The sequence below is a fragment of the Dunckerocampus dactyliophorus genome, chromosome 15 (genome assembly GCF_027744805.1).
Source record: "Dunckerocampus dactyliophorus isolate RoL2022-P2 chromosome 15, RoL_Ddac_1.1, whole genome shotgun sequence".
Classification (NCBI taxonomy): domain Eukaryota; kingdom Metazoa; phylum Chordata; class Actinopteri; order Syngnathiformes; family Syngnathidae; genus Dunckerocampus; species Dunckerocampus dactyliophorus.
The window spans coordinates 2098479-2118280 of record NC_072833.1 but is presented as its reverse complement, the minus strand read 5'-3'; the positions used below and the strand labels follow the sequence as shown (position 1 = coordinate 2118280).

Below are 19802 nucleotides of genomic sequence, written 5' to 3'. Positions count from 1 at the left end.
TGCCATGATAGCTCAGGCACTCCCTATATGTGGGTCAGGGTCTGCTAATGTAGGTGACAGCGGGATGTGGCCGGATTAAAACCTCTTTATCTAAATCCCAAGCTGTATCGGCTCCACTTGAGATGTCGCTAATATGATTTGTATTGTTTAGCGGTGTGGCCTTCAGGCTGCATGGCGACGGCGTACTCGTCTACTGTGTGAAGAAACACTTGCCAAAAAAAGCCTCATCCCCTCCCTGCATTAAAGTGCATTGTGGGCCATTACTCCAGATGGGCCGTGCAGCTCGGGTTACACCGCATTTTTCAGTACCCTGTCTACCGCCCCCACTCGCCCCCCCGACCCCACCTCCATATCTCTCACACACGTTGAGACAGAGCGCCGCCTGTGCTCGCAGCATTAGTGCAATGAGATTATCAGCGCTGTTGGATGGGAAGGTGAGGAAGACTGTCATTAAGATAGCAAGGGTGCACTAAAGTATTGGGACACCTGTATCAATGATGCATCAATGGAAGGCAGTAAAGTTTGTTCATTCTTTTTAATATAGTCGCATCTTTTCTGCTCCAGCATGACTCTGGATTTTTTTATTCTGCAGGAATTTAGGGGAATTATTGGGAATAAATGTGATTAATATTTATATTTTTTAAAACATATATTAGTCTATAACAGGAATAGTAAAAATAAAATGTCTAAAAATATAATTTTTAGCACACCACTTAATTGATCAGTGAAAAAATTGGGTTAAAGTGCAAAAAAAAAAAAAAAAAAAAAAATTTGGGAATTAATTTGAAAAATTAAATTTTCCAGTTAAAAAAGCCAGATTTGTATGCGTAATTATTTTAATCATCGTGCATCCCTCAGTACCATGCATGGACCAAAGGGCTAAGAATAGGCTCTCTTATAAAAAAGCACACCCCTTAATGCAACGTGTTTATTCTATTCAAAACTTGTTTTGTTGTTTGGGTGAAATAATTGGATTAAAGTGCAAAAACATCCAACAACAAACAATCAAACAAACACCAAAGTGGGGAAATCCAGGATTTTATTTTTATGGGAATTTTAGGGAATTCATTGGTATAAATTTGAATTATATATATTTTTTCTCAGTTGAAATAGCCAGATTTTTAGTAAGAATTACGTTAATCATAGTGCATCCCTCAGCTCCATGCATGTAACAAAGAGCTAATAGGCTCTTTTATGTAAAAAGAAAATATATAAAAAGATTTGGATTAAAGTACAACCCCCCCCCAAAAAAACAAAGTCGAAAAAACCAGGAATTTTTAAAATTTCTATGGGGAATTAATTTTCTCAATCCCACTGACATACCTTCCGTAGAGGAAGCAGAGGCTGAGGACACAAACACGGACAGTTCCATCACTGTGGCTGAGGTATCTGGGGTTGTCAAAACGCTCCCCAGAGGCAAAGCTCCGGTGGGCGGACGAGTTTTGCCTTGAATTCCTCAAGGCTTTGGATGTTGAGGGACCGTCTTGGCTGACGTGTCTCTTCAACATTGCGTAGAAGTCGGGAACAGAACCTCTGGACTGGCAGACCGGTGTGGTGGTCCCCCTTTTCAAGGAGGGTGACCGGAGGGTTTGTTCCAACTCTAGGGGGTCACACTCCTCAGCCTCCCTGGGAAAGTCTACTCCAGTGTGCTGTTCTGCAACCAGCTCTACACCCTTGCAAGGGTACTGGAGGGTACATAGGGGTTTGCCCTACGGTCTACATGTGCTTTGTGGACTTGGAAAAGGAATTTAACCGTGTCCTGTGGGGGTGCTCTGGGAGTACAGGATTGGTGGTGTGCCACTACGTGCCATTGGGTCCTTGTAGAACCGGAGCAGGAGCCCGGTTGGCATTGCCAGCAGTAAGTCAAGCCTGTTTCCGGTGAACGTTGGCCTCTGCCAAGGCTGCCCTTTGTCACCCACTCTGTTCATCTTTTTCATGGTAAGAATTTGTTGAAGCAGCCAAGGCGCCCAGGGAGTCCAATTCTGGGGCCTTAGGATCTGGTCTCTATCATTTGCAGACGATGTGGTCCTGATGGTTTGTGAAGCTTCTGGGATGAGACTCAGCACCTCCAAATCCGAGGCCATGACTCTCAGTGGGAAAAGGGTGGATTGCTCCCTCCGGGTTGGGAATGAGGTCCTGCCCCGGGTGGAGGAGTTCAAGTATCTCGGGGTCTTGTTCACGAGTGAGGGAAGGTTGAAGCGTGAGATCGACAGGCGGATCGGCACAGCGTCTGCAGTAATGCGGTCGCTGAGCCGGAAGGCAAAGCTCTCAGTTTACCCCCCCATCTATGTTCCCACCCTCACCTCTCATCATGAGCTTTGGGTCGTGACTGAAAGAAGGAGATGGCGGATACAAGCGGCTGAAATGAGTTTCCTCTGTAGGGTGGCTGGACTCACCCTAAGAGATGGGGGGTGAGGAGCTCGGTCATCCGGGAGGGGCTCATTTTTTACAATTAAAATAGACATAAAATACAATTATTTTAATCATCGTGCATCCCTCAGTCCCGTGCATGTAACAAGTGCTAATAATAGGCTCTTTTGTAAATAAAAAGTATAAAAAAAACAGCACACCCCTGAATGCAACATGTTTATTTTATTAAAAGATTTGAATTAAAGTGGAAAAAAAAAACGCAGTGCAGTAATCCAGGATTTTTTTATTTATGCAAATTAATTTGAATTATTCAATTTTGCAGGGCTCTTTTATAAATAAATACATTTATTTATAAACCAAAAATTAACAGCACACCGCTTAATGCAACATGTTTATTTTTATTCAAAACTTTTTGTTTTTTTGGTTAAATAACTGAATTTAATTGCAAAAAAAAAAAAACTTTTATGGGACTTAATTAATTTGAATAAATAATTTTTCCAGTTAAAATAGCCAGATTTTATGCATTATTTTAATCAGCCCTCCGTCCCATGCATGTAATAAAGTAATAAAGTCCTAATAATAGCCTCTTATATATATATATATGTATATATATATAATGCAACATAATTGGATTAAAGTGGGAAAAAAAACAAGTGGGGAAATCCAGGATTTTTATTTTTATGGGAATTTTAGGGAATAGCCATAATAATTTTAATCATCCTGCATCCCTCAGTCCCATGCGTGTAATGAAGTGCTAATAATAGGCTCTTCTGTTAAAAAAAAAAGAACACAAAATAAAGACCACCAAGACATGCATGGATACGTTTGTTGTGGAAGAACTCTCTTGGCCCGGCACCAATAGTGACCGCTGACTCCCAAAATCTTATAAAAGTTTCCTAAAAAGAGTATTCTCCTGTAAAAAAACGTGAGCAGCCCGGCGATAAACAACTCCATGCTTAAAAAGTCGGGGTCATAACAGCAAAACATGATTGTCTTTTGTTAAAACAGAAGATCATAGGTAGGCAACCTGCGGCGTGTGGGCCATTGGCCATCATAAAAATGGTTCTTGATGACGTTTTGTGGACTATTAAGGCTGCATGAGAGCGCTGTCTCCTCTGTGGGACTTGGATCAGCACCAGCTTGTGTCCCTGCATGCGTGCCGGGCCCGGGATGCACGTATTAAGAAACGATTAGTGGAGATTAAAGCTCTACTCGCCCGCATACACGACTCCCACCGGCACCCAACCCCCCTCCCCCACCCCAACAATCAATAGGCATGCAGTAATCCTCCAGCACCTTCACTGCACAGATTGGATGCTTTTTAATGACGTCCAGTCGGCTCCCAGCATCCTGTAAAGAACTCCATAGGAAAAAGTCAGCTTTTTACAACAAGTGATGTTTAGTGCAGAAAAGGTTCCTGTGTGCTGAGTTAAGTGGAGCTAAAAGGCCTTTTTTGTTGTTGTTTGCAATGGACGTTCCTGCTGCTTTTGCACCATATTCTGTCTAAATATGAGCGGTTTCATCAGTGCCTGAGGGTTTTAATCTGGAGGAAGCGGGGATGTAGGATGATGCCTGATAGATTAAGGTCCGAGCGCCTCTGTCCTCGTGTGTGTGTGTGCGCAACAGAAGGGCCCCCGCCAGCCAGCAAATCCCGGGCTTTAAAGCCGAGGAGGTTGTGGCGGCTTATGATGTAATCTGACTGTCACGGCAGGGAGGAGAACGTGGAGGTTATGGTGTTTTTTTGTAGGCAGGAAACGAAGGGAAAAAGGTACAAAAAGTCAACTAAAGTTGTTACAACATATCACCAATCATCTTTCATTTTTTATTTCATTTTATTGTATATTTCATGTCGCATCTAAACAAAAAATGACAAATATTCCTCATTACAATCTGTACAACACGTGGATGGTTCACAATAAGTTCATAAAACAAGACTGAAATGTGAAAATATGTGTTGCTGTTTGTGTGTTTTGACATTTATTGCAAATAAACTTTCCATAAAAAAATAATGTACTTCCTGAGTACACGTGAAAAAGCTGCATTGTGTCGCCATGATGATAACAAGCACAAAGGAAAGGAGTGCAGGTTTAGCCGTTTTGGTTCGTTTAGAGTTAAGGAGGAAATAAATACCTAAACACAAGGACGACGCCGGGAATTAAAAAAATGTACAACACAGTAAGGGACTGCATCACTGCTCCAGGGTCACGACTTCCACCGCCTGGCCGTTGAGCGTCACCGTGCTGTCGATGCGCGTCGCCACCGGCGCCATGGCCACCTGCACGGGCCGGTTGCCCTGCGCCAGGCTGGTCACCACCGTCTGGTACATGCTGACGGGGATCTGGACCAGACCTGGAAGAACATTCCCAGGGTTACTTGCGCAACAATGGCCGCCCCACAGCTGTGTGTGCCCGGGGGTGGAGGGCGGGGTGGGATTACCGCGGCCGTGACGTGGGGGTGGGGGGCTCCGCCCTACAAGCTGTCAGTGTCACGAGCAGGTTTGTCGTAAATGTTAATTAAAAAAAAAAAAAAGTCCCTGCTTATGGCGGGCTAATTGTGGTTGATTAGCGACAGCGTGGAGGAGAGCCATTCAGTATAATTCGAATTACAGGCCACTCCACAGCATGGTTACTAAGACGCTACAAGAGCACGCGAGTGTGTGTGTGTGCATGTCGGCCAATCACTTCAAAACGCTGCCCTCCACTCCAGTGATTAGCCAAGGTCAGTAGTGGCAAGTCCCTCTCGGCTTTGTCCTCAAACAGTTTGACACTAAAGTGGCGACTAAAGCGAGATCTTTTTGTTGTTGTTATTGATGAAATACAAGGTCAAAGTACGCGTGTACAACCTTTAGAAGACGAACATGAAAGTGCGCGTCGCCCGTAATGGAGCGGTTCAAAGCCCTCCAGCCACTCGGCCGCGCCCCTGGGGGACGTCAACCGGCGACGGCTTCACTTGGATTGATTGACTCGGTGCTGAGAGCTCATTTGTCGCATTGATTGGTCAGACGTTGACATTTCAAAGTAATGAATGAATTAAAATGTGATATAACGTTATTCAATCATCCGTCAATTCATTCAAAATACATCTAACATGGTTATGAATAGATGAAAATGTGAAAGACTTTATTAAATGCCAGGAACTTTTATCATAGACCAGCATTACTTACCTTATGTCGGGGGTGTCCAAAGTGTGGCCCGAGTCCCATTTAAATTATAACAATTTAACAAGAAAACTAAAAAAACCCCCAGCAAAAATGGAAAAATCTGTCGTAATTTTAGGAAAATAACATTGCAGTAATATGAGGAAAAATAACGTAATTTTAGCAGCATAGCGTCATAAAGAAAATAAAGTCGTGATATTATGAGAAACAAACAAAACAAAGCAAAGCTGTCATTTTTGGAAAATTAAGTTGTAAAATGACGAGAGTAAAGTCAAAATATTATGGGAATGAAGTCATATTGTTACAAGAAGAAAGAAACAGTTGGAAAATTCTAAACCAGAAAAAACGTTGCAATTTTATGAAAATAAACTTTCATAATATATATAATGACTGTACAGCAGTGTGAAAGTGTTCCTGATTTCTTTTTCGTTTAAATATTAGTCAATGACAACACAACTGAACACAAAATGCAGTTTTTAAATGAAACTTTTTATTATTAAGGGAGGAAAAAAAAATCCAAACCTACATAGCCCTGTGTGAAAAAGTGATGTCCTCCCCCACACAGGAGTGGCCGGCCAACCAAAATGACCCCAAGAGCGCAATGACAACTCATCAGAGAGGTCACAAAAGACCCCACAACATCCAAAAGCTGTTTTGCTGCTTCAGTACCTGGAAGACTTGCTATGATAAAATTCCTCCACGGTGCTGTAAGAGACTCGATTCGAGGCTCGAAACGCTCGATTACAGTTGTTGCTGCTCGGGGTGGCCCAACCAGTTACTGGGTGTAGGGGGCAATCACTGTTTCACACAGGGCCATGTAGCTTTGGAACTTTTTTTCTCCCTTAAAAATAAATAAAATTCATTTAAAAACTGTTTTGTGTTTAGTTGTGTTGTCATTGATTATTATTAAATTTGTTTGATCTGAAACATTTAAGTGTGACAAACACGCAAAAAAAAAAAAAAAAGAGATCAGGAACACTTTCACACCACTGTACATTCATTATATATATTATTTATAATTTTATTTTCATAAAATTGCAATGTTTTTTCTGGTTTAGAATTTTCCAACTGTGTCTTTCTTCTTGTAAATGGGGGTAACCACTTTCTCACACCACTGTAACTTCTTAGCATATCTACTACAAAATATCTAAGTGGCAAAGTTGCATCCTTTCATTTTTACTATGTGGCCCTTGCTGGAAAAAGTCTGGACACCCCTGCCTTGCCTTAAGTAACACAGTATATATACCAGTGGCGGAGCGACGGGGTGGCCACCCCTTGGTCACTCTCCAGCCACCCCCGCGTGTGGGGGACAATTTTGACCAACACGGGACGGTGGTGCGGAACATTAGTTCAGCCGAATCACCGTTTCCACTTGGACACATTTCACCGCAGCACACAACTTTCCGTGTGGAGGAGCTGTCAATAAAAGCGTGTCTTGCGTGAACTGCAAGCGGGAGGTAAGTTTTCCATGATTACTGTGGTTGGTTTTCTCACTATGTTGCCTTTGACTTCAATTCTAAAGCGTGATTTACCGCATAAATCTGTTAATAATGGACGCTCTCTGTAGCAGCATGAGTGGCCATGTAAACCAAGGAGTCTAGAGTTAAAACAGGAGTGCCGATCAGCATCCACTTGCTTATTATGCCCTGCACGGGTTTGGCCGCCATGATGGGGAGCAGAATCCAGAAACTATGTATTAAAAACATGTCCTCGGCACACCGCTCAGCTATTAATTACTCTAATAGATGGTCCAAAAGCAGTAGTGGAGCTACGGGGTGGCCAGTGGTGGCCGGGGCCACCCCCCGTCACTCTTCGGCTACCCCACTGGCCATCTGGACAATTCAGGTATCAATTTATTGCCACCCCCGTGTGAGTAATGGTCTCACCTTGGCCACCCCAATGAAACATTTCTGGCTCCGCCACTGATATATGCTAAAATCATATGCAAAAAGAGCAACATAACATAACAAGCATTGGTCCCAAAGGCCTTGAAGGAGGTCGTCCATACGGTTACAGTGCCAGCGTGGCATTAAGAAAAGGCAGTGACGCCACAAGTTGCATACCCACTAACCCTGCCATCTGTTGCATCAGCACGGACTAGATTAGCCTCGCCGGCGCTCGCTTAAACTTTGTCACGCTGATTAGGAGTATAATTGGGTTAGTCAGGACCATTAATGTGGGGGTCACAGATGTGCCGCCACCTAGCGGTTGGGAGGCCACACGAGCAGCCAATTGGAGCACATAAATAGCAATAACACAATGTGATTAGCATAAAAGTGTACCTGTTGCATCCTGAACGCCTGCTAGCGCCCCGACAGCAGCCGCCGTCTCAGCCAGGACGATCTGACCCCCGCCTTGTAGAGTGGCTTCGGCCAGTGTTGCTACCGCGTGGGCTGCCGCCTCGCTGCACGTGACACATAAGCACCATATGTAAAAACACATGCATTATACACATTTCATGCATAAGCACTTATGTGTGCAAAATTGGAGACACTGGCTATGCACAGGGTTATTAGGGAGTGAGTGGGTGAGTGAGTGAGTGTGTGTGTGTGTGTGTGTGTGGAGGGGGGTGTTAGGAGGTCTTAAGAGGCTTTTCCAGTCTGGACTTCTAAAGGCGGCAGGTGCTGTGGGGTCTAACAAAGCAGTTTTATTAACCAGATCATAGCCGGCCGAATTAGCTGGAGCCTCTTAGCATGGCGGCTATGGCTATGAACTAATAGAGATTGAGGAGTACGGAAAACAACAGAATTTTCTGGTGAGCTCAGGCGAGGGTGAATGGGGCGGGAGGGGTAAGGACTCAGGTGGGTGCAGGTAACAAGCCCCGCTGGGACCATGCCACAGGTGAAACGTTGCTATGACACCAGGAAAGTAGGTGACGCATCAGCGTGCTAGCCTGGCGACACAAAACAGTCTGACTGTCCAAAGCTTCATCGTATTTAGACAACATTCTAGCATAAAGTGCAAACAAGGCCTAATTAAAGCGCCGTACGGTATATTCTGCTATTTTTACCAGCTCAGATTTCTGAAAAAGCTTAAAAAACATGCTTGCAAAGAGCACCAATGCCGACGAGGGGGCCTGTTGCTTAGTGTGTACAAACATCTTGACCCTGAAAATAGCACCTTATAATCGGGTAAATGCAACATATTATTATTAAAAGCAACAGAAATAATAGATAAATAGTATTGATGTTAATTTTATTTAGTTTCTTCAGGCTTGTGAAAAGCAGCCTTATAGTTAAGGGTAATAGCGCCACCTGTTGCTTCTAAGCAGGTTTTGATTTTGAGGCGCGAGTACGACTTGACGACTGCCGTCGGTGGCTGACCTGTTGAGCGCCATGGTAACGGTGGCTCCCGTCGGAATCTCCTGGCTGGCGGCGACGGCGGCCTCAGCCAGCGACGCCACCGCCTGTGTGGCCTCAGAGGCCTGCGTGGTTTGGATTGTCATCTCGCCACCTTGCAGGGTCGCCCAGTTTGTATCCACCTAGAGGAGACGGCAGGTGGTTTTCTCGAAATCTGTCGACAAGGGTCCTTTAAGTGCGACATTCGTGTCGTTACCTCGCCGTCCGCCACCGTGGAGTAGTTGACCTGCAGCTCCGAGGCATCGGCCAACGTCGCGACTGTGTGTCCCGTCCCGACCTGGATGAGCGAGACGGTCCCGTCGGGGTTGTTGATCGTCTGCACCACTGTCTGTGCCGGCACCAGGTGGGCGATGCTCTGCGTGGTGGCCAGGTGGTGCTGGGTGGTCGCGGTGGTGATCTGCTGGTCCTCAAAGGCGTATAGCAGATCCTCGCGGCCGTGCTGCTTGTAGCAGTTTTTCACGATGGTCCGCAGCGCTTGCGTCCAGGACACCTTGAGGGGGGCGAAGACCGCAAATGATTACATTAGGCACTTGTCACATGACATTTTGCTGTGCTTGTAGAGTTCTTTCCAATGTTTCACCCTATTTTAACCGCCACAACCACAATTATGGTACAAAAGTGCATCTTAACTACAACGTGAGCATTATTCTCTTCATAAAAGCTTTTGTTGTCCAGCTCATTTACCTTGTGCAAGTGTTCCTAATGTTGTGGCCAGTGGGTAGACGCAAACCACTTATACTGTAAATTTAAAATGAATCAATTTATATACAGTTTTTTTTTTATTGATTTCATGGCATTTGTTATGCATTTGCATAAAATCAGGATAAAAAAGTAAAAAATTATGATTTTTCTCAAAAGTAAAAATTAAATAAAGATCATTAAAATGACTTAAATAAAATGTCACAACTTATCTAATTGCCTATGAAAACATTACATTACATTATGACCAATTTATATATTTCATAACAAATGTACATATTTCCTTCTCTTTTTAATTATTTTATGGTATTTTGGCTGATTTTATGTCATTTTAAAATTTAAATAACATTTTTTTTAAATAAAAATCATGGTGCTTGTTTTGTAGCAAAAATAAAATGTATTTAGTGACCAATGTATTTATATTATTACCGAGTTGCATATTTTGTAACCAATTTAGATTTTTTCCTGCTTTTTAATTATTTAATGTTATTTTTTTAATTGATTTTTTTAAAATGAAAAATCAATTATAACCTACTTTTGCAGCCAAAATAAAAATATTTTTATGAACCAATACATTGCATGACCAATTCTATTTCATTTCATGTGGTGGTATTTTGATTTTTAGGACTTTTCATCCAACTTTGTGAACAAAGTTCTTGCTGTCACATGATCTCACCCTCTGTTTCTGCTCCTCAGTGCGCACGTCACTGCGCACGTTGGCCCAGGGGATGTCTTCGGGCCACCACACGGGCTTACAGCTCTCCTTGCCCCAGCCGGGCTTGCCTCGGCCCGTCGAGTACTTCAGCATCTCCGGGATGAAGGCTCTCAGCTGGGCCTGTGTGGTGCAGCGTAGGAAGAAGGAGATTGGTGAGGGTGACGCCCTTGAGGTGAGTATTGATCGTGAATGTGCTACTGAGGTGGTCGGGGCCTGCAAATAGCAGCGCTAAAAAGGGTCTAATCTATGAGCGTGGCACCAGACAGACATGTCAGACAGACCTTGGCGGCTAAGTGTTGAGCTTTTAACAAGCTCAACACTCAACACTTATTGGCGTTCATTAGCGTAAACAGCCAAAAAATACTTTGATACAGTTGACCATGCAGTCCTTGTATCCCGCCTAGAGCACTGTGTCGGTATCCAAGGCATTACTCTCCAGTGGTTTAGGTCATACCTGGCAAATAGGAGCTTCTCCGTTATGATCGGTGATCTCTGCTTCTCCCATGCGTCCCTCTCGTGCGGGGTGCCACAGGGATCCATCCTTGGCCCTGTTCTGTTTTCTCTGTATTTATTACCCCTGGGTTCAATTTTGGAAAGACACAATCTGTCTTTTCATCTTTATGCTGATGACCTGCAGATACATCTACCTATAAGACCCACTGATACTGCTCCCACTAGGCTGCTCGATTGTATTACTGATGTAAAGCAGTGGCTGGATCAGAACCTTTTACATTTAAATGACAGCAAAACAGAGTGTAAAAATATCAGGAGAACGTCGACGGGGTTGACTCATGCCAGCCGAATTATTCAGATATTATGTTGGCTTGTCGTCAAATCTGACTTCTGGTCACGTGACGGCGACAGGGAGGCGGTGGGTCGGTGACGTCATTGTTCTTGAAGCCGCCGTTTTCAGATACTCCCACTCTGGAAGCCGTTTTGAAAAAAAAAAAAAAGAGCGTTTCAGGGCACCCAGAACGCTGTTTCCGTGTGGATGAGAGGCTGAAACCATCAAATAAGTTGCCGTGTTGACCTGGCAACATTACCGTGTGGATAGTGATGAGCACCCCAATATTGATTATCATCAACCCTTGTTTTGTTGCTTGGGTAGCGGAGGGGGGGCGGAGTTTAATACTGACCCTCCCATGTCAAAATGTTCTCTTAGAGTACCTACGGTATGTTTGGGATAGTTTATTGTTATTTTTAATTGCTCCAATATTGAGTTATTGTTACATCAGGCTATGCACAAACTGCTGCATCTTGTTGCAGATCTGGAATAACCTTATTTGGCCGCCATGTTATCACTTCCTCATGGCTTGACAGGAGGGGGGGGGGGAGCTCAATGTAAAATATGCAAAATAGATTTGTTTGTCATTCTAATATCTATTTTTGGCTCTATGTAAGTCACTTTTCATAGCATCGCTGAATTTACTTGCTCCAATGTGGCTTTTTCGTCATGAGATTATGCATAAAGCACAACATGATGGTGCAGACCTGAATAAAGGTGCCAACCCAAGCAATGGAAGATGGCCTGGCCTTGTGTGGACAGATTGTGGACATTGCTGAGCATACGAATGTGCTGGTTTGGGGCCCCGCTAAGCCATTTGTCGTCACGTCATCACTTCCTGGCAGGCTGGGGAGGTTTGGGGGCGGGGTTTAGCATATGCAAGCATCACCCCCTCCTGCCACATTTTCTTCCATTAGGTGTCTCAATACTTTTGTTAAGAGCCAGATGGCCTAATTACAGTTGCAGTGAGTTAAGTGGCATGACCTTACCAGCAACCCCACCCAGCTTAATCCTCACTATTTAACGGGGCTTCACTGATGTTGCCCCTTGCTAACATGGCTGTGTGTGTGTGCGTGTTGGGGGTGGGGTAATTACGGGCTCACCTGCTGCAGTTGCTTCATATATTAACCTCCCCCCCACCTTTCTTTAGAACCTGAGCGAGGCAACAGGTTATTGCTGACAGCCTTAGCAGAAAAACAAGCCCCACAAGGCTTGTCTCGTCCCCCGGAGGCATGCTGGGTTGACGACGGTGGAGCGTAAACATACTAGGCTCCCACGGGAGAGTTTGACATGAATGCGGGACGCTACGTTGCTCTTTATTTCACTGAGTTCATGCATTTAAAACATAAAAACTAAAACCCTTAACTGAACTGTGCTGCGTGGTTTTTGTGTTGTCGTCTGGCGCCCTCTGCTGGTTAAATCATCATACTACATGTCTTAGTAGCTAATGAACGATTACTCATGGACAAACTCAAGCATGTGTTTGAAGTCTGTGTAGGCTCACCTGGGTCATCTTGTCCACGGAGACCGGGATGCCATCGATGGTGAGGGGGGGCAGCTCGGAGGCCAGCTCTCCTCCGGCGGGGGCGTGCTCCGCCAGGGCGTTCTCCAGGTCCTCCAGCATCATGCCTTTGTACTTCCTCACCTGGAGGAAAAGCACAAAAAAAAAGAGGTGCGGAGTTACCCGACCACGGGGCCAAAAGGCACTGAGATGCAATAGCAGCTTAATTTTTAAATTAAAAATAATAACATACAATTTGAATACATTTATTTTATATTATTGTATAAAACAAAGCACTTAATTTTCAAAATACTATAATAACGTACTGTACTATACAGACACAATTTAAAAAACTATACTAATACACAATTCATTATTTTTCTATTTGTTTTATCCACAGCTACATGACAATAGTATTACATTACTGTGAGGTTTGGAGCACACCTCTTTTACAAGCGAGAGGGTCTGTGGGCTCAAAAAGGTTGTGGACCAAAGGTCTACGGCACTCACCACATTCTCCAGAGGAGCAGCACCAAACACCTTGAAGACCGGGTTGGGCTTGGATGGCGAGATGCACAACACGATGGCCTGCTGGCCTACTCGGGTGGTGTACTCGTCCAGCGTGGCCCTCAGCTTCCTGTTCGACACACATCAAATGCTATTAGTTTAAAAATTTAGGCTGCAAAACCTTCCTTTTTTTCCCCGTTGCTCACCTGAGGAGCCGTGTTTGCTGCCTCTTACGGATGGAAGGGTTGGATTCAAAGATGTGGGGCCTCTTTCTTTTCTTGCCGGTTGCCACGGCGGCAGCTGCGGCCATGCCAACGGGGCCTAAAAGGATTTGAATATCTTCATTAACTAATTAAAACAGCATGTTGGAAAGAAATAACTGGGATGTTATTGACAACAGTGGCACAATTTCTGCTGTAAATGCACTAGCGCCATCTTCTGGCCACTTGTAGAAACGACAGTAGCTTCCACAGTAGTCCAACACGTCAATATCTTTTTTATGAGAGGAGTTAAAACAACACTAACCTGCTGCAGCCAGGTGGGCGGTCACCTCATCGTTCCCGGCCGAGTTGAGGATGTCCGTGTCGTCGTACGGGTCCTCATCGGGCGAGGAAGTGGAGTCCTCGTCAGCGCTCATCATGGATGCATCGGCAAAGGTTGTCACATGCACCTAAACACAAGTAGGAGTGAGATATTAGATATTTGACTTAATAGTTCATGTACGTTGTCTTTTTTAAGATACACACCTGTTGGCTGACGGCACTGGCCTCGATGGTGGTCATGTGTTCTGTCTGGTGAACGGCGTGATCCTCCATGGCAGCTGGTTACAAAGACTGACAATGCATATTATCATGAAAGAAGATGGAAAATTGGATAAATTAAGCAATAACTAACATCTCAGTCAGATATGCATTAATTGCATGGTTATTCCATGACTACGTAAGTGCGCATCATGTGTGTCGGAATCACTGTAGAGGTTAAATCCATAAATTCAATGGGACTCACATTTAACAATTGCATCTATGGTGCCTTGTAAACACAAAATTCTTGTACCTGTTCCTTTAACTGACTCATATTAAGTCCATTGAGATCCCTACTGAGACTCCACACAATAAGTTTTTCCCCTGAAAAGACCTGTGCATTATCATGGAGCAGGTTGTTGTTGGCTTTGTGCATGATTTTAGGTGTTTGAATTTCAATATTTTTTCATATTAGAATGGGGGTTTGTGTGTTCTCGGTATCTGACATAACATACGATCCCCAATAACATTTTTGCAGCATGGTTAAGAGAATTAAGTGTACTTTTTTACAATTATTCCCCCATATCCTCAGACAATAATTAAGATATGGTAAGAGCGGTGAGCAGAAGAGCGTTCACAGCGCATTCAGTATGCTACTCCTGAACAACATCTTAATATCAGTCCCAAGATTTCGCTCAGGAGAGTATATCTGCAAGCGAGTGAAAAAAATATCATCAAAAATAAAAAAAAGAGACTTTTGTTTCAACCACAAATGAGCTTTTTACAGTGGAATTTTTGTTGCAGCTCTTGTGATAGTTCTTCAAATCGATATTATTGATACCAGGGTAGTATCAATACGAGAGTTTATTTTCAAATATCGGTGTCTTGTTGTGTTACATTTGTATGTAATGAAAGGGAGTCGTGTTTATTTGTTGATAATGTTACATGGTCTCGGATTGTTTTTCACAAGTGTGTTGATAAAACAAACCCAAACCTTTGTCCTGTATTTTATCGTGATTGTATTCATAATCAATAAATTAACGATCTTTGAATAATGGCCAAGTAAAAAAGTATCGGTACAGGTAGTATCGCCCACCTTTAGTACTCATCGGGTGTACCTAACGTTATAACCGATGTTTACATGAGCAACCAGCTAAATCAGCCACTAAAGCAATTCCAAAACTAAATCTTCTTTGGAAATATGCTTACAAAACCTAGCTCCATTTAAGCGCGCCAAACAATTGCAGTAAGGTCCTCAACGACCCGCCGGTTGCCTGTTTACTGCTAAGCTAAGCTAACGATGCTAGCCAGGTCCTACATTTAGCTTGCCGGGTGGCTTGCTAACCATTCGGTGGTGATTTTATTCAATGCACGGAGCTCGCATGGTAATAACGTTGTTATTCCATTCTGACGATCGCACGTACAAGTGGGCGTAGAATGTAAGCTACCATTAGCTGGGAGGTTAGCATGATAATAATGCAAAAAAGGCAGCAGCTACGACAGGCTTAGCGGCCCTGTTGCAGCCTATCTTGACGTCTTGGAGCTTTTTTCCTGCTGCAATAAAACGTCAACGCAATGGAAGCAATGCAGCTTTCACAACACGGCTGCTGTCAACATGCAGACAACAGCATCTTTCCAGTCCAAAACGCTGCCGGGTTCCATGATGCGGCTGCGCCAGGGCTGAAATAGATGGAGATTGCGCGGTAGGGTCCTTACCTCAGAGCGGCTGCGCTGCTTCGGGCCTGCGCGGAGTTGACAACAATGGAGGACAACACAGGCTGGGTGAGCGGTACTGGTGACGCATTCAAGGGCTTCCTCTGGGCTGCGACCACTCATTAACACTGTGTATTTGGCTTCAGTTCTCTACATAAGAAACACAATAAGACACAATGCAAAGATGAACTGTTTTTGATCTGCTTATTGTTTAATTCTCACACATTCTTTCCATAGAGAGATAACGTGTATAGTTATTTGCATACATCATTAGGGGACGTCATCTTTCTCTACCTGTTGCCGTATGTCCGATAGTATGGAAGGCACCATTTTATCGTTTATTGTAGTACTGTCACCACACAGTCACGCCGTCTGTTTGGCACATGCGACGCAGCATATGTCTACAAATTATATGTTCATAAATCAAAATATCTCAAAACTCCTCCAAACATAGTTGCTTTAAAAATGAATTTAAATTGTATCTGAAATCCGCCAAACTGAAATTACGTACTCATTTTTTAACTCTTTATTGCGAAAAGGCTTAAACAACTCTTACCAACAAACAAACAATAAAACAATAGTCTGTTTGGCTTACGTACCCCATATAAAACAGTTCTTTGCATGGATAGAACATATATTGTTACATTGTAGGACAGACAATGGAAAAGGTAACTTAGGTAGGAATGAAATTCAATATTGATGGTGTTTTTCAGAACAATATGACAGGAGGTTAAATACACACAAAGAGATGCTATAATATAATTTTGTTTTCGTTTTTAAAATTAAAAAAACAGCGTAGGTTGTTTTCGTCCATGTTACATACTCTGATGCAGTAGGTGGCGATATGCACCGTTGAAGTCACGGTTGCAACCAGTTAAACCAAAGAAGAAGAAGACCCGCAAGACGCGCGTCGTTTCAAAAAGGCAGTTAAAAAACACGCACCTCTTGCTATGCTTGTTTTTTTGCAACCATATTGATAAGTAAACAACACTAGCACACCAACGTGTCGCTTTTAAATGATAGTTTAAAGAGCACAATGCTCTTTATAACTCTTTTTCTGCAAACATACTGTTATTACTGTCCTGTCCTGCATGTTTGTTTGGTTGCACAGGTCAGGTCCAAACAATTACAAGCCTTTTTATTTCTTAGCTATCTACTAAAAAGGCAAATAGGTAAGTAAATGTACATATAATCAGAATAACTGATAAACACGCCGTAGAAGTCCATCAGTCATGCTAGAAGAACGCATACCTCTAGGGGGCAGTGTTGCATTACACATCCTGCTAGTGCAAGTCATTTCATTTTTTTGTGGAGTTACTAATGCAACATACAAGTAGTTACCGTACCCACAGCGTATGGATGTACGGGTTTTTAAAGAATAGTTAACTCAAGTTTTATGCCACAAAGGGCACTGTAGTGTTAATACTTATGCAAGCTTGGGAGGTGTGCAGCCAATACTGTACTGCTGAGGTGGAAGCAACTTGAAGGCAATGGCAAAATATCACAAACAATCTGATGCAATGCACTTGCTCTCGGCCATGAATGTGCACTTTTATGCATGATTATCATTTTAACAGATCTTTTAATATTCACCCCGCGGCTGCACTGGTTAAATGTCAAGTTAGCCAAGATTGTATGATTGTTGGGTCAATGCTGTGTCATCCATTTCAACACACACCAAGAATACTAATAATTAAGGTGCACTGTGTGGTCAGTAGGGGGCACTGCAGCTCCATGCTCTTACCCTCAAGGAGTAAAAGTTTACTGCTGAGCTGCAGAGTCATGCCCAGTAAATGAGATGACATTTTGATGCATATTTCATGCTGAGGATTACTCCTCTCTAGTAGCTTGCTTGCTTTGCTCGGCTTTGTGCAAAAGTTATGCAAGATGGGTTTGTCCTTGTGTGTGGATTACATCTGCATCATACGTCCCCCAGTGAGGAAAATAACAGTTGTTGTAGTAGTAAAGGGTTTGGGGCTTTTGTGTTAGTGTTGTTTTTCTTACATTTTTTAGAAAATTGTATTCTATATTTTAATTTCCATGTAAAAAACAAATCCTAACTAATTATGACTATCTGTCCGTCCATTTTCTCTGCCGCTTGTCCTCACTAGGGTCGCAGGGGTATGCTGGAGCCTGTCCCAGCAGTACACTTCGGACTGGTCGCTAATTACGACTATACTACTTAATAGTGTTTTCTAACATTTGGTCACAGTTGAAATTAATGTTGGTGAAGTTGCTTTGCTTATGTTATCAGGAAATTTTATTCTATATTTAAATACATTTTTTTTGATAATTCAATTAAATGAATGAATGAATTAAATACATGAATAAGTTAAATTAATCACACATAGTTATTGGTTAATTACAACAATTTCTAACATTTCACATCAAGTTTTGCATTTTTTAAATACATTTTAAGCAAATTTTATTCTGGATTTTAATTTCGAAAATATAATCAATTAAATTAATTATTACAGTTATTTAAAATGTATTATTTATTTCACCAAAATATTGTTTTCTAACACAGTTAAGCCTATCGTTCACTATTGTTTTGCTAATTTTGTTATAATTTTTAAAAGTTTATTTAAATGTTTAAAAAAATTGTTGTTTGTATATTTAATTTCCTAAATTAGCATCATACGCTTCTGTTGTTTGCTAACTTGCTAACAACCTTTGAGACGCTTTTTCCCACTGGGTCCCTGGCATCAGCAGGTGTGTGAGAGTGACAGGAAGAAAAGCTGCGACACGCTTGGGGGCCAAAATTCATTTGGCGCCAACTGCTGGCTTGCGTGTAGAAATCTCCGGACTCCGAATATCAACAGGGTATTAGTTGTAGGTAAACAACCTCCATAGACTCCTTATGGTACCATATGGTACTGAGTAAATATCCTTTCAATGCAACCTAAAAGAACAACACACTGAACAGGCAGAAATGAATAGATGAGGATAAACACATGGCAAACCTGTAAGCGGGTGGGGGGGCCTTGAGTGCTTTGACACAACAAGTGATGTCGCAGGTGTACCGCCATGCCTCTTCACACATGCTGATTGTTTTGACCAAGATAATTGGGCCTCGTTCTGCCTTGTGTTGTGCCGCCAATAAGTCGTCTCAACACCTGCCAAACATGGGGTCGCCGCAATTGCGCGAGCTCCGTGGCGGGATTGCGCCTCGTGAGCAAAAAGCCGATATAATTGGATGTCGAAAGTCGACGTTCATTTTCTCGAGGGACAGTACTACAAGTGGTCAGTGTACAGCTTGTACAGCAGTGTAGATTTACTATCCACGGATAGGCAACGCAAATGAGCAACAAGGTAATTGTGTCTTGTCTACAGTCAAGCTTGGTGATGCCAGCATCATGGTCCGGGGCTGCATGAGTGCTGCCAGCACTGGGGCGCGGCGGTTAATTGAGGGAAACATAATTGTCGAAATAACTGGCAACACAAGTGAGTACGCCTGACAATGAACATGTCTAAATTGTGTCCTTGTGTGAGTATTTAGTGTGAGCACCATTGTTATCGTGCACTCTTGGGCATGGAATCCTGTCCCACTCCTCCATGGTGGAGCTGGCGGACGTTGGACACCTTGCGCTCCTCTACCTTCCTTCCTTCAGGTGCTCAGTTGGGTTCAGGTGTGAGGAGACATACTTGGCCACTCCATCATCTTCCTCAGCAAGGCGCTTGATCACCTTGGAGGTGTGTGTGGGCTCATTATCACGTTATCACGTCGCAGCAGGTTTTCCTCAATGAACCGTAGCTCCCCACTGGCGGCAGCGCTCATGCAGCCCCAGACCAAGACTCTACAACCATGCTGGACTGCAGGAAGCACAATTATCTTGGTTCTCGCTTCTTTTGCCAGCTATTTAGACAATAGTGGCTGCCTGTTGACTCATTTTCAGGGGATAGTAAATCGATACCGCTATACAAAGCGTACAGTGACTATTGTAAAGTATATTATAGTCTTGTACCATGATAAGATATAATAAAGTGTGTGGGGTGCTCTCCCTTTTGTGAGATACTTTAACCTCAGAAGCCTTTTTTTCCAGTAAATAACAGAGTAGCATCCTTCCAGCTAGGTCCTCAATTGCATTTTCCCAGACAAGAGTCCCTGGTGCTAAACCATTTGAAGCTAGAGTGGAAAAAGAGCTGACGAAGGATGAAAAGTTACTTTTATAGCGTGCCTGTTTGTGTGTTGCACTTGTGCGCTTCTCTAATTTAGCAGCCGAGGCTCCTGTACGTGCTCGGCCTCTCTAACAGCAT

At 43.2% G+C, this 19802-nt stretch overlaps 1 protein-coding gene across 1 annotated transcript; it reads right to left on the bottom strand.

Moving 5' to 3' along the window:
• Nucleotides 1-3680: 3680 nt before the first annotated feature.
• nrf1 (nuclear respiratory factor 1) lies at nucleotides 3681-15540 on the bottom strand. The gene is made up of 10 exons (XM_054753439.1): nucleotides 13839-15540; nucleotides 13618-13762; nucleotides 13299-13413; nucleotides 13096-13222; nucleotides 12589-12729; nucleotides 10262-10420; nucleotides 9083-9376; nucleotides 8851-9008; nucleotides 7810-7931; nucleotides 3681-4719 (listed from the first exon to the last, which is right to left on the bottom strand). Exons 1-10 carry the CDS (start codon nucleotides 13905-13907, stop codon nucleotides 4559-4561), a joined length of 1491 nt encoding a protein of 496 aa, XP_054609414.1. The 5' UTR covers nucleotides 13908-15540; the 3' UTR covers nucleotides 3681-4558.
• Nucleotides 15541-19802: the final 4262 nt, after the last annotated feature.